Below are 14,758 nucleotides of genomic sequence, written 5' to 3'. Positions count from 1 at the left end.
GTATTGTTGGTTGTCGTGTGTTCTGTACTCAGCTGAAGGATAAAGGTCAATGACCGCAGCAAACTGCTTATTAGATGCTTCAAGTTCTTAACATTTGTACGCTGCTTTTAGTTACCCTGTCATGGTGGTTGTTAGGAAACGTTCCACAGAGGAATTTAAAGGTCTTATCAGGTTTGTGACTGCATTCTGCTTGGTTAACATTAACTTGAAGTTGTGGGTGAATCTGATTTTTAAAGATGACGTGCTTGTGTTCATCTGATCAGAATCGGGCTTAGTTTGTGGTAAGCACAGCTGGTTAGTTCTCTGAACTCCATCCTAACATATAGCTCCTTCCCTTTCTTTCCTCTTTTACCATGAATATTTTTCTAATAATATTTGTACATGGGTCTACCGGTGGGAGTTGTAAGTACTTTGGCAATATTATCATAAAGAATGAATTGACAGAAGTGCACCATTTTTACATTTTTAATGAATGGTTATGCTGCCAGTGTGTCTTGTGCAACAGAAGACTGAGTTCCCGCAGTAGAACAGGAGAAGTAGTTACAGGATTAGGAGAGCGATCTGTATGAAATTAGGCTGAGTAGACAGGAATTCTTTACTTAAGAAAATTGCTATGCGACTGGAGTACCACTTCTGTGAGATTGTGTTGGCATAAATGTGTGTGTGTGTTTATAGGTATATATGTATGAATGAGGAATTTAAATACAGGAGCTGATTACTACCTTTCACCCCATCAGTCTAGACCCTGTGAAGGTACAAAACCTCAGGTCAGTGTTACTTTCCAAAGGGCTTAAAGTGTATTTTTAAGTGCTGCATGGACTTTGCTGAATCTGCTTTTGTATTTGATTGGACACTGATCTCTCAGTCTGTGAAAAAGGAGCTGCAGTCCTTGTGTATGAGGTTTCCTGGTGGCTTGTTGTCTCCTAAGAAATAAGCAACAAAGCTCCATCTGCAGATCTGCCCGCATTTGGCACAGCCCCAGTTATTCTCACACCTTCTTATAAATAGTTCTGCAACAGTGTTTTTTCAATATCTATGCATATGCTTGTAGCGTGACTGACTAACGAAAATGTTAGTGAAAACTGGAATAAGTTAAGGTGGATAGGAAGATGCTGACTGCTAACTCGGCAACCATCTGACACTGTCATTGCGTAAACCTGCTGTAATATTATAAACGTCTGCACAGGGATAGGTGCTCTGATTCAGAAGTTTATCAGCCGTTTACTGACACTGGTGACTACTGGGAAGTAGATAAATCGGCTGCTGTTGTTAGCCTAGGAACAAGCGAGAAGCAAAGCTGCCTGGCTATGGCAGCTCCAGCTTCAGACTCTAATCCCGATTCCTGCCCTTTCAGTTGCCGCTCCTCAGCGGCTGCCTCACTTCATCGCGCTGTTCGTTTTGTTACAGGGCTGGATAGCAGCGTGAATTGCAATGCCACGTTTCTCTGTGATCTGTGCTGTGGTTCACCCCGAGAACAAGCGGCGGTTCTTCTAGCGAGGTGCAATCCTGTTAGGGGTGCAGGCAGCCGCCAGAATGGCCTCCAGCGCCTGTACCGCTTCCCTCGGCGGGAGCGTGGACAGGCCGCATGCGACTGCTCCGCTTGGCAGCCTCGAACGACACGCTGTCGCTTACAAAATTGCCGCTGCGAAGAAGCGTCAGCCTCTGCAAAAGGTTTTTGAAGGTCTTCGGAGCAGTCAGTCAGTCAGTCGGTCAGGCGCAGCGGTGCAGCTGGGTTGCAGGCAGGGCTCCTCCGGCCTTCCCCTCTTCCCCTGCAGCTGCAGCCTGCCATGCGCTGCTCTGCTCTCTGGACTTCGTCAGCACAGTCCTGTTAAGTATCGTGTAGACATACGGCTCACCAATAAAAATATCAATATTTGATCTATCTAGTTATTAAAAGTTTTCTTCATTTCACTTTTTAATAACCATGCTCTTGTGAGACTCCATATTGATACCAGTGCACTTGATCAGTCTTCAGGGCATAATCTTGATTAGGTTTTGGGCCACTGTCTTATACAATTATCAATATAGAAAATAATCTTTTAGACAATTTCAAGTTAGTGGAGAGTGTTTAAAATATCTTTCAGCTTTTCGGTATATAGACTTCATATTTGGGCATACTAGCTTTCTTGCAGCAGCGTTAAACATATTTTGACTGAAAACTCTGACCTTACCCCACTGACTCAGATCTTTACAGTGTATGTGTAGCCAGCCATGTGTAAACCTTTGCGGAAATAAGATCAAAAGCTACAGGGTCAAAGACAGAATCATTTTTTCCCTTTACATAGTTCCGGTACTGTAGCTCAGGGTTAGGTGTTACATTAGTACAGTATGGTGTATGCTTCAGTGACTTGCTTTCTATCACAATTAAATTTTGTTACTCCGATGATGCATCACAAGAGAAGGTTATGTGGCAAAAGAAATTCTTCTTTTATCCCAGGTATTGTTAAAGGAGCATCAAAAAATTCTTCGGCACTTGTGAGAAGCTGCCTTTTACCTTCTCAAGAGCAGTAGTTGGTTGTGACTCTCAGCTTCTCCTCATTGCTCGGGATAGCTTCACCAAAGCATTTCACTATCCTTTTTACAGCGGTTCTCTGCACTTTACTCAGGCAGAACAAAGGACAAGATAATCCCCTTAGCCTATTAAATGCTCCATCCCATCTGGTAGGTGATAATTGCATTGTAAGGGGATTAGCACAGTGGGATATGCTTATAGTGTAATGAAAGCTTCACTACAAGTGTGAAAGTCAGCTGAATGCATTCGAACAGTTTGGGACCTTATATTTGCACATTTTTGTAAATATCATAAACTACAAGTTTCATCTGGAGAAGGTGTGCAGTGCCTTTACATGTATATAACAGATTATAAATTTGTTTTGAGACATCAGTAGTCTAAATATTTGAAACCTTCTTGTAGGAGTAGTGGCATAGGCTTTTGTTTAGCTCAGTGTTTTAGGGCAATTCTGTGATTATAGCTGTATTAAATGCATCCCAAGTGTTGACTTTACTTTTACTCAAAACTCCTATGACTTTGAAATCATGGGTTAAGTTGTTACTAGTATAGGAGCACCCATATTATTAAATACTGCCTAGAAATCTTCATCAGTAAAGGTGAAATTTGAATAAGCCACACTGCGAGGAATATCAGAGTAATTTTGTGTCAGTAGGGATAAGAGGATTTCAAGCTGAAAGTAACTCTCCTTGCAGCCAACCAGAATAAATGTTTTGAAATTTCAGTTTCAAGCATGAACCTAAGTGCAAAATGACTCTTAAAAAAAAAAAAAAAAAAAAAATTAAAAATTGTCTTTTTTTTTTTTTTTTAAGTTTACCTAATGCTGTCAGTAGTGAAGATTTACTATATCTTAGGGCTCAGAGCATTTCATAAGCTAACTGTAACTTAGCATCCTTACCTTTCAAGATGTTAAAGATCCGTTTGAAGGTATATTATGTAGCTCGGGGTTGATTACCATCCTGTTGGTTGCACTCTCTCCAGTCTCCCTGTATGGTACAAGAAACTGAGCAAGTTGCTCAGTGCTGACCAGTATGTGCTGTTTTGCTGGTTTGAACATTAACCTGTTAGGTTAAAACAGGGATTGGATAGCCCACACTGCACTGTGACAGTGTTTTGTAGTCACATAGGTTAGAAACTTCAGAGGTGTGTGTATTTTTACCTCAATAAGAGAGTTGGGTGTATAAATATGCACTGCATGCAGTAGATGCTTTAGCAATGTTGTATCACCCTGCTGCAGGATTAAATTTTCTAATGAATTAAGGTTCTGTGACCAGCTACGTGGTTGCTCGCTCTTTAGTTTCCAGTTCCTGACTTAGCAGCTCTGTCCGTGTGTGTGTGTGCCTGTGGGAGTAAGGGCAAAATAAAATCTAGCCAGTTTTTATGGGCTGTCTGCAGTAACTTTGCAAGTCTGTGATGAGGTTGTTGAGTGTGGTTAAGCTCGACCTTCTCATACTTAATCATGGCTCTGAGTGTGCAGGGTCGAGTAGAAAGCTGCTTTTCCAAAGTTGTGGTGGTGAACAATAGGAGTGATTTCACAGATTTTTTTTTTTTTCCCCTTTTTTATTTCTGTTATTTCTTTTAAGGTGGCTATGCTCTAAATAACATTCCTTAATTTTCTTCTTTTAGATTAAAAGTGTTTACCTGAGGAGAGGAAAATTTAAGAAACTTGCTCTTTTGTTTTCTGGCATTCTATAATTTTAAATAAACCTGAGTGATTTGAGTCATGGGACTCAAAAAAACAACCAACAAAACAACACCCCTCCAAAACATGAAGCATGTCCCCTCTCCCCACCCCACTCCTTTCTGAAATATGTTTCTCTCCCCTGAAAATCCCACTTGAAAGAACCATTATGCTGGCAATATACAGAAAATATTTTTAAAGAGGAATTTTCAAATGTGTAGAAACAGTTGTTCGTTTTTATTTTTAACAATCCCTACATGTATTTAAAATGTATACTAAGTATGTAGCAAGCCAAATCATATATGGAATATAATCGTTTTTCTTTTTATTTAGGTGACAAACAGCATGTTTGGTGCTTCAAGGAAGAAGTTTGTAGAGGGGGTTGATGGTGACTACCATGATGAGAACATGTACTACAGCCAATCATCGATGTTCCCACATCGGTCAGAAAAAGATGTAAGTTGAACAAGCTTATTTTCTTCCTCTTTCAATAGCGAGATAGTTTCAAGTATGTGAAATATATCTGAGGAAGGGCTTCATTTAGCTTTAAGCTGTGCATGACTGTGTTTTCAGTGGCAAGTGCTTTAATTTTAGTGAGTTTACATGTAGAAACTTCAGCCATATGCTTGCCAGGGTTTTATTTTTTTTGTCTTTAAGAATTGTGTTTGTAACTTAAATTGGGTTATTGATTATATCTTGTGTTTACATGTTGTGTCTACAGTGTTTTTGTTGTGGTTTTGCATTTTACATCTTCAATGGTTTTTAGTTTCTGAAAATGCCTTGTGCAGCTTGTTTGTCTGCTCCAGTATTCTAATTTAGGTATTTCTCCCATTTCTAATGACACAAAGTTACAAACCCAATCATTCTTTAACTTTTTTTTCCCTTGGTAATGCATTATTGTATGTTAGAACTGCATTGGCATTACTGAAGCTTTGCTTATTATTAAAATAAATAAATTAGCCAGTAAAGTATTTCACTTTTATATGGAGTGGCACGTAGAAATATATGGAAGACTGAAAGCATGACTTGAAGTCTGTGTCACCTGAAGGTCAGTAATACCACCTCATGACAGGCTTGCATTTAATATGGGTAAGCAACATGTAGGCTAGATTTTCTTTTTAATTAAAAACAAATAATAAAAAAATCCCTTCAGACGTTCAAAAAGGTGTCATTGCTTCAAGTCTGCCTCCATGACTGTCCAGAAATACAGTTGTTTAATAGCAGACAGATGTGAACGTAGTCTTGATAGACCTTGACCTATGTAAACATAAACATTTCCTGTAGACTCTTAGTTAGATGAATTTTAATGCAGATTTTCAAAGAGAAGGAAATAGGTTTAGGGTTGAAGGCTTTTTAAAACAAAATGAAACAAACAAACAAACAAAAAGCTTAAATGCAGCTTTCCAATTCAGTTTCGTAATTGGGAATTACTTTGAGAAATTTCAGGTGAGCCAGCGAAGGATTAAAATGTACTCCAGTGTAAAGAAAATTAAATAGGCTGCCCTTTTCTGTTTGTCTATTACATATGTGCATGTACCACAGATGCACACAGGCACAATGGAATATTTATAATGTTGAACATGCTTTCCTTTCTGTGAGCACCAAGAAATGCAGCTAGCACTCACAAAACCAGTAGATGCTATTTCTCCAAAGTGATTTTTGGATATTAAATCCCCACTTTTAGATTTGATGCACTGAGGGAGAAATCATTATGGTGTAGTAAGAAATGTAAAGTGAGATGATCATATACTATATGTATATGTATATACTGTACAGTGTACATAGTGAAAGCTGATGCTTGGCACGTTGTTGACACAATGAATGAGTGTTTTAGTTGCCTACTTTTTCTGTAGGCAATGTTGCAGAAGTGGATCTTAGAATGGGACTTCAAGAGAAGGAAGGTGGGTGTTCCAGGCACCAGGAGTGACAAATGAGAGATCGTGAAAGCTTGTGGGAGAAGTGGCCAAAATGGGGCATAGAAGCTGCTGTAGTTGGCAGAAGAGTGATGTCGTTCCTACAGGAAATGGAAGAGTGATTTTTGCAAAAGCTTTTTAAAGTTTTATTTCCAAAATCTTTTTGAGGGCTTTTTTTTTTCCCTGTAGCTTTCACTATTCACCATTACAAATTTCTGAGTTTATGCTTATGAAATCTTGAACTATTATATGCTATTGTAATATTTTTTTAAAAATTGATCAAAATAAATATTTTAATATTTTAATATGGTGATATTGACATTGTCTGTACATCTGTGATCACTCATGTATAGCTAAATGTATATTCTGTATTACATGATCCTTTTGATACCTCATTTGGCTCACAGTAGATGAGAAGGGTTGCAAGGGTGGTTGTATTCTTTTTAGTTTCCAACCAATTTTGCAGCTTTGAAAACCTTTTCCAATTGAAAATAACCATGTTTCAAATAATCTTTCAACTGGAATTCTACTAAATATGTTGTTCTGTATGTGAGAACACAATAAATATATTGACTGTGTTGTTATTTGGATAACACATAGTATTGACAGACAAAAATAAATTTGCTCAGAATTTTCTCTGAGTAAGCTAATAAAGACTAACATTCAAAACCTGGATCCAGTTTTATGAACACCAGGGGGAAAAAGGTCCAGCATTCTATATCTTGAAACATTTTGAATCTTTCTGTCTTCATGTTTATGTTGAAATGGAGTAGGCAAATGTGGGGACAAAATAAAGGTAGAAGAAACTTTGCGGAAAGGAGGAAATCCCTTTTATATTCAGAAAAGCCAACTGGTAATAAAAAAAGATTAAAACATAGCATACACAATCTCTTTGTAAGCTTACTGAAAAACAGTCTTTATACCTTTTTTTTAATAGTAGAATTATCTAAACAAGGTGCAGTTTTACTGCAATTTAAATTCTTCCTTTTTTTTTTTTTCATTTTCAGTTTCTTGTATATCTTTTACTGAGAGCAGGTAAAATGAATGTATTGCAGGTTTTAGCTACAAACCTGTAGAAAAGGACTGAAACTTTAATTTTTTTTCTCCAATGTATCATGCATACATATGAATCCCGAGTCCTTCATTCGTGCTTTGTTTATCCTCTAGAGTTCTTCAACCTGAAATAGGGTGGTGCTGAGGGAAGCCCTCTGTGAATGGCCTCCTTAAATACTGCCCTTTGCAAAGGGCTAGAGCTTGTTTAGTATTTACCCTCATACTGGACATAACTATGGTTTTTTTTCTGGTTTTTGCTTTGTTGAAGTGTTACTGATTCTGACCTTAAAAGTTGCTACTTTCCAAGGAATTGTTACTGCGCATGTGTATGTGTACTCCAAGCAGAGGAATATACAGAATGGTGAAACCTTCCTAAAACTTAGAGTAAGGACTATTACTGGAAGTATATTCTGTATAAACTTCGGAACCTATTTTTCACTTTAATTTTACAGTAGGGTTTCTATACTTGTGAAGAGGCATTGTCTTCAGGTGGGGTACTTTGATGACTTGCGCACAGTTTTTGACTGGGTTGGGAGCTTTTCAGCTTTCTACCTTGTTTTAACACCTATGGTGGAGGGTTTAAATTTTTTCAAATTATATTAGGAAATAATTCTTCATTCACTAAGTGAAAAAAGAATTTAGAACCTATCTGAAAAAGATGTGAAAAAAATATTGTATGCCTTTAATAAACAATTTTCATCGCACTTACTGATGTGGTATTCTTGTGACTTGTTGCTTTAGCTAATTTGTATTTTAAAATAATTTCTTTTACACAAAGGTGAAGTGAACTAAGACTGCTTAAGTCCTGTCTTAAATTTTGAAGACTTTTTACAAGTGGAAAGTAGCAGCAGCAAATAGTTTAGGACATGTTATTTTTATTTCAGAACCTCAGTGTAGCTAAAACCTAAAAGCTTTCTTTTAACTTGCCTGTTGTTTTCTCAGTAGGGAATACAGTTCTAGACAGGCCGGACTGATACAGTAATTGAAATGGAAAAGTTGCATGTTACTGATGTGCACAAGGTGCTTCTAAAATCATATGGATGCTGTTTGGGTCTGTTGTTTTAGGCACAAAATTATGGTTCCTTAGATGAGATTAGGTCTTACTTAAGCCATCTAATGCTTTCATTTTACTAAATGAGCAGCTTTGCCTTGAGTCATCGCAAACCTTGCTATGCTAAGTAGGGAAGTGGAACAGAGTATATCCATGAATGCTCTGTCTATGAATTCTGCTGCACTTTGGGTCAGCGCATGATAACCAAGTCAATAATCTTTTGGCAAAGAAATTAGGCATTTTATAGAACTTGCAGAAAATGGAACAGTTTAAGAAAATAGTTTAAGATTTCTCTTGAAACAAGTGTGGTCCTGTAACTTAAATTGACAACGAGATGCACAATGTGCCCATAAAATAATTGCAGAGCTTATTTGTGGCCAATTTCACCAACTTAATTAAGCTGTCTATGCACTCAGCAAAATAATTTTGAGGACAAGGTACATGTATTTTTATTTAGGTAGAGTGACAATGGTAGAAATTGGTAACTCAAAGCCTTCATATACTTTTGAATCTACTGTCTTCAAATGAGGAGAAAAAAAAATGACAATGAGGTTTGAGAGAAGATGGGACCCATTCAGTCTGAACTTCTTTGATTTCTCATGTATAAGAATGTAAGTAGTGCTCTACAAAGTTTGACCAGTGTAGACCAACCCCCTGAAGATGCCTATGTGAGAATGTAGGATGAGGGCATCTTCTGTTGTTCTGAACTGCAGTCATAAATCTGACAGTAGACAGACATGCCTTTTAATGAAGATCTGCCCAAATAATGAGGAAGGTTAGGAGAAATTTTTCAGTGAATGCTTTTTCCATTTCTTGGCCCAGTGCTTTGCTGTTCATTTTCTCTCCCAGTTGCTCAACAGATGATAAAATGCTTACAGCAACATAGTAATAATTCTCTGATTTGCACTTCTAATGGGTTAGTTTGCTGAGCTTATTCTCCTCTCTGAAAAATCTTAATGTTTTAACTCATTCTGGACTTTCTCAGTTGAGACCTGATGTTCTTTCAAAATGTGGCTTCTTGTGAAGTCAAATATATTTTAACAATTAAAGCAAGTGAGATCTAGCCTGCAGATTAGATTTGGCTCATTGCAACTATTTATCTAGCTCCCTGGCACTACCTTCCCTGAAGTAGGTCTTCATGTTTGGATATTGAGCTTAGCGAAATGGGTTATTGATTCTGGGAGCCTGCTTTCCAGAGGTTTCTTCCATCCTGATGTAGTAGAAGCATTTCTGTGATGGATCAAATTCAGGTGTTCCTCTGTTGTGAGACAGTTGCATGAAGGCAGGTGTCAGTGGGTTTGTCTTGTAATGGACACGATGGTGGTGATACAGCGAAGGGGTGGTCAGAAGCTGTTATCAAAGCCTTTTACCGCGAACTTCCATCAAAGTAATTTATGGAACCTTTACCTAACTCTTACTGTGTTTTAAAAGATATGGCCTTATAAAGAAGTGGTACTTTTACAAGAGAGAAAACCCTGAAACAAGACTTAGCTTACCATGGAGATAGAGATCCAGAATCTTGCTAAGTTTGGGAAACTACATGTGGAAGGGTTTAATCAGTCTTCTGGAGACAGCTTTGGCTTTAGGGTTGCTGAACACCACGTTCCAGCTGGATTGTTGACTTTCTAATGCTATTTTTTAGGATTCTAAGGAAACCTGTGGTATCTTGTTTCCCAAGGCATCTTTCTTGGCATTTGCCTTAGTCATTGCACGAGAGCTTGTTAGCTTAGTCATAATTTAACTTAAGATGCTGCACATGGAGTTGTAAGTATTTAAGAATTCCCATTGAACCCTCTTGTATCAGGAGCAGTCGCAGCATTCATGCTAATGCTGGCTGATTGAATAGAGCTGTTTTACATTAATGGAAGTTGTAGTCTGAATAGTTTTGATCCGTTTGTGGAGAAAAAAAAAGTAAAGCTTATTTTGGGAAGAAAATAGATTAATGTCTTTAATTAATTATAAATGGCAAATGAATATTTTCATATGCATTACTTTGCATGTAAACATACTTGTAGATTTGACTGAATAGTGGGTTGGTTTGCTCTGCTTGCTTTGTGAAACACATGGCTTAAGCTTTTTTCTTTGAAGTGTGAGTTGCAAAGCAACAGAGTTGCTTTTTACCTTCCCAGAGAGTGATTAAACATTCTTTGCATCTTTTAGTGAGTACATAATAAGGTTTTTTAAAAAACAAAAACAAACTTTAAGTGAATGAAAATTGCAATGCCATTACTGAAAACAGTTGGAAGGACTTGCAGGGGATGAGATTAGAATCAAACTGTGTTTTAGTGAGTATACCCTTTCAGAGCCTATTGTCATTCTACCTATAGCTTGTGTTTTCATAAGAGAGTTACACAGTATGAAGAAAGAACAAAAAGTTTAGAATGCAAAATGCAGCCTTTCACTGTGTCACCTACAAGTTTGTACCTGGATGGGTTTATCAAATAAAGCAATACATGATAAACTAATTTTACTTAGAGAGGAAAATGGGGTTTTATCCTCTGTCACAGAGTTTGCAAAAAGTATGTATCTGAATTGAAGTTATTTCACATCACTTACTTCACAATTTGAAATTATATCATAAGGAAATTAATTTCACTATTGATGACCGTAGTATATAATTTTCACCATGATTGAGTTTGTATTTAGATTTTTTTATAGAAGAACTAAAGGACTCTGGTAGGTGTTGTTTCTGTACTTCATCTAAAAAGCTGTATTTTACTGCATCTCCACTTAAATCAACAATATATAATAGTTTTTGTATGTCAGCTTTAGCATTTGAAGTGGTTCCTTGGACCAGATTAATTCCATGCATAAAATCATCTGCCTTTCCTAGAGGGGGAGGTTATGGTTTCTTACACAATAATTCAGTTCACTGAACATACTGTATTGTAATATTGGTGGTTTACATGCACACTGTCTGGGTGGTTGGGGTTTTGTTTGCTTGTTTGTTTTTTAGTTTTTCATATGCAACTGGTTATTTAATTGAAATAAAATATTTGCTTTGTTGTCCTAGTTCTTAATCGCTTATGGCACTTTTTGTAGCAGCTTTCAATGAGTTTTCAGTAATCTTTTGGCTTATTAATATACTGTACCATCAAACTGAATGTCTCTGCACAGGGAGAATATTTTTTTTTAGAGTTTTACTTTAATAGCCATGTTAATCTCATTTAATAATGTCATTTAAAGGCAACATCTTGCCTTTAAGATCTTGAGATACTGCTGCCAACAGCAGTGAGGTCCTACCTCCTTGTGCTTCCCAAGTGCCACTGGAAGCAGAAGACCAAAACTGTAAATGGTGAAATCTGAAAGATCGAATAAAATTTCATTGATTTTTCACTATTGTATTTGTTTTTATATTTCACAAATAATTTATACCAGTAACAATTTTTGCTTGCAAATAATACCCTGCAAATATACAGCTTTCAAAATTTCTTCATTGATCTCTGATTTTTGAGATTTGGAAATGTTTTGTTGTAACGTGTGAATTTTGTGAACACTGTATTAAAAAGCATTATGTAATCTAGAGGAGGACTAATAGTAATACTAAATATTTAACTGGTATAGAAAAGTGTTTTTTTAATCTCTTATTTGTTGGTTTGATTTATTAGGTTTGTTTTTTTTTTTTTTATGTCACTATAACAGTCTCTCCTTTTGAGGCTGTGGGTCAGCTGTTTTATTATTAAATAGTGCAGCACAGATGGCAGATACCAGAAATAAAGTAGTGCAAATACAAAATGATGCTGATGTTTGCACCTGTGCGAAACCTGTCATTTATCAGGCCAGATATTACTCACAGACTTACTTGCTTATTCTAACATGTTTTGCTTTTAGGAATTGACCTTGTAGCGCTGGAGTGATGTATTTTAACTTCAGCTTGCGTTGTGTTTAGGAAAGTAGCTTTGGGCTATAACTGCATAATGTAGCAGCCTGTGCAGAAGCGTCGCTTTCCGAGTTTTCTTGGTGCCGCCGTGCCGAGGTGCGCTACCGCGGCAGTTACGGTGACGGGCAGCTGTCCCCGCGGTAAGTTGGGGGTTTGCCTGGAAGAGGCAGGATGCTGCGGTGCCGGCGGCAGGCGGGAACCCCATGAGCCAGCTCTGCTGCTGGGCCTCCTCCCGCCACCTCCCTCTGCTTTCAGGGAGGCTGCAGCCTCTGTTCACCAGCCTCCCGAGAGGTTTGTAAAATGCAGAGGTTTTTTTTCCACAGTTCTGGCAAATTTAAGCAATTGCTGGTGCTGTTTTTCGAGATTATTGACGCTCTTAAATGAACTTACTGCGGTAAACTCAGCAAGAGTTGACAAAAGCGGTTACAGTAAGATCTTGTTCATCGCTAGGGGTAGGAAATTGCCTGATAGCATGTTAGGTCTTACTGATTTTTGGTGTGGACCAGTCCAGAAAAACTGGGCCATCAGCTTGCATCATCAGTTGGTTTGAGTTTAGATGCAGAATCTTCCATGATCAGAACTGCACTGTGACTGTTTGAGACTTGCGAGTAAAATGATGTTCACATCTTAGTTGCGTGTCATCAGCTCGGTCCTTCAGCCTGCCCGTACAGACTGTTGGTCCTTCTGTGTGCCAGCAGAATAAAGCGCACCCTTCGCGTTACACAAGGTCTTGTTTGCTCAGTTGTCTCCTTGCCCTGTGGGAAATGCAAGTCTGAGGCCTCCTCCGTCTCCTAACATGTCCAGGGAAAGCCAATTGAAACAATCTGTCTAGTTCAGTCATGCTCGGTTGGAATAGAAGCAGAAATCCTGTGCTATTTCACAACTGGGTTTTGTAGCTGTTAACCACTGGCAAATTGATTTAAACCTAAATGCCAAAGTTTGAGGAGTGGAGGGTTTTTTTCTACACATGCAGCAAAAGCTATAGGTGTCAGAAAGTTGCTCAACGATTTCCTTGACTCGATCGAAGATTACTAGTCACTTGTTTAAAGAAGTTGGTATTGTATACACAACTGCTAGAATATGCTGTTCATTGATGTGATTGCAGTAATTTGGTACGTTTTGTTTTTCAAAGGTTGTTACAGGTATAATTCTGAGCATTTTTTTTCCTAAAATACTGACATAATAAGGTAAAGCTTAAAAGGTCTTACCAACTGGAAGAGGCTTTAGTCACCTTAAGGGTTAGGCTGCTTTAGTTTTTATTAAGATTATCATGATCTTTGGCTGTTGCAGACTAAAAGATATTCAAGAGTGACTTCTAGCCACTGTTGCAAGTACACTCTTGGAGAGTTGTTACATTTTGCGTGTCATGTGGCTAGTAGTCCAGTCAGATAATACAATGATTGCAGAATGCCAGAATGAATGTTTTAAATACTACCAATAGTGTTCATCTTGAATCTTCATTATCTTTGGTAGACCAAGTTTGAGTAGCCTATAATAATGACTTAGAGGTTGTGAATGCACATAAACGTCCGGGTAGCACAGGTTAAGGTTTTGGCTAATTTAGTTGTTTTGTTGTTGACCTAAATTATGCGGAAATAATAGAAAAAGACGACAGAATTTTAAACTGGACCTTACTTAGCTATGACAGAAAAAAAGCATTCAATACTGGGGAGGGTTTTTTGGGGATATTACAAAATAAACTATTCCTTCTCCGTGAGATTTGAGAAATGCTGCATTTAATCAGCCTGGAACAGATCCACAGAAATTTTTATTTATTTCTTCTTGAGGCTTGTTATCTTTGATGTTCTAAGTATGTTATGACTTTAAGACTAGTTATTAGACTTATTGAATTTAATACTTGGCCTTTATTATGGTTTTCTATAAAGGTTTCTCTACAAGTCATTTTGCAATTAACTTTTCATGTAAAAGCAAATGGCACAATGCATGTGACCTACTTTGCAATGTTTCAAAAGAAAATCCAATTTCTAATAAGCAGTGTTCATTAAGTATTATTTGCCATTCCTTTTCTTTTAACTGAATTTAAAAAATCAAGTAGTACTCAGTGTAGAAGAGGTACGATTCTTTTTCCTCTCTTTCAAGTAATCTAGTACCTCTTAGGTCTGTGATTTTTTAAAATAGTTTTTTTGTATCTAAGTTAACATTATAAATAAAAGGTTTTTATGCTGAGCTTTGTACCATCATCTGCTAATTATATCACATGCCATCACAGCAATTTTTGAATGCCCTGAGTAGCTGCTCTTATGGGATCTTGTTTTTGGCTTAACTGTTTTGCTTACCTGTCCTAAAGCTAGTAGTACTTTTTGACTGCTGTTTCTATCTCAATATCTGGTTGGTTTGGGATTTTTTTTTTTTTGCTTGTGTGCCCTTGTCATTGTCTCTGAAGGTATCTCGTAACCTTTTTCTCTCATTTTTTTCCTATGGAATTACAATTTGCCACACCTTGCAACATGTTCTTGGATTTTCCAGCTTCTCAAAGTTGAATGTTTTTTTTTTTACCTCAACATTTTACTTTGTCTTTCCTTTCTTAAAATCGCTGTATGAGCTTGTTTTATCAATGTTTAACAAACATCAGTTTGTTAGTTTGGGTGGGGAGTGTGCTTTTGAAGTCTGTCTCCCAAGTATCCCCACTTCAGCATGCTTTGGTTCGCAT

General features: G+C 37.4%; 1 protein-coding gene across 4 annotated transcripts in view; it reads left to right on the top strand.

Moving 5' to 3' along the window:
• CNOT2 (CCR4-NOT transcription complex subunit 2) overlaps positions 1–14,758 on the top strand; it is a 94,597-nt gene that overhangs the window by 50,684 nt on the left and 29,155 nt on the right. For all 4 annotated transcript variants that reach the window (XM_052774312.1, XM_052774314.1, XM_052774315.1 and 1 more), the window contains one exon: positions 4,524–4,646. In XM_052774312.1, coding sequence (XP_052630272.1) covers positions 4,524–4,646 — 123 coding nt within the window. The remainder of the gene's footprint in view (positions 1–4,523; positions 4,647–14,758) is intronic.

This window comes from Harpia harpyja, chromosome 23 (genome assembly GCF_026419915.1).
Source record: "Harpia harpyja isolate bHarHar1 chromosome 23, bHarHar1 primary haplotype, whole genome shotgun sequence".
Lineage (NCBI taxonomy): Eukaryota > Metazoa > Chordata > Aves > Accipitriformes > Accipitridae > Harpia > Harpia harpyja.
This window is presented reverse-complemented; position numbering and strand designations above follow the sequence as displayed.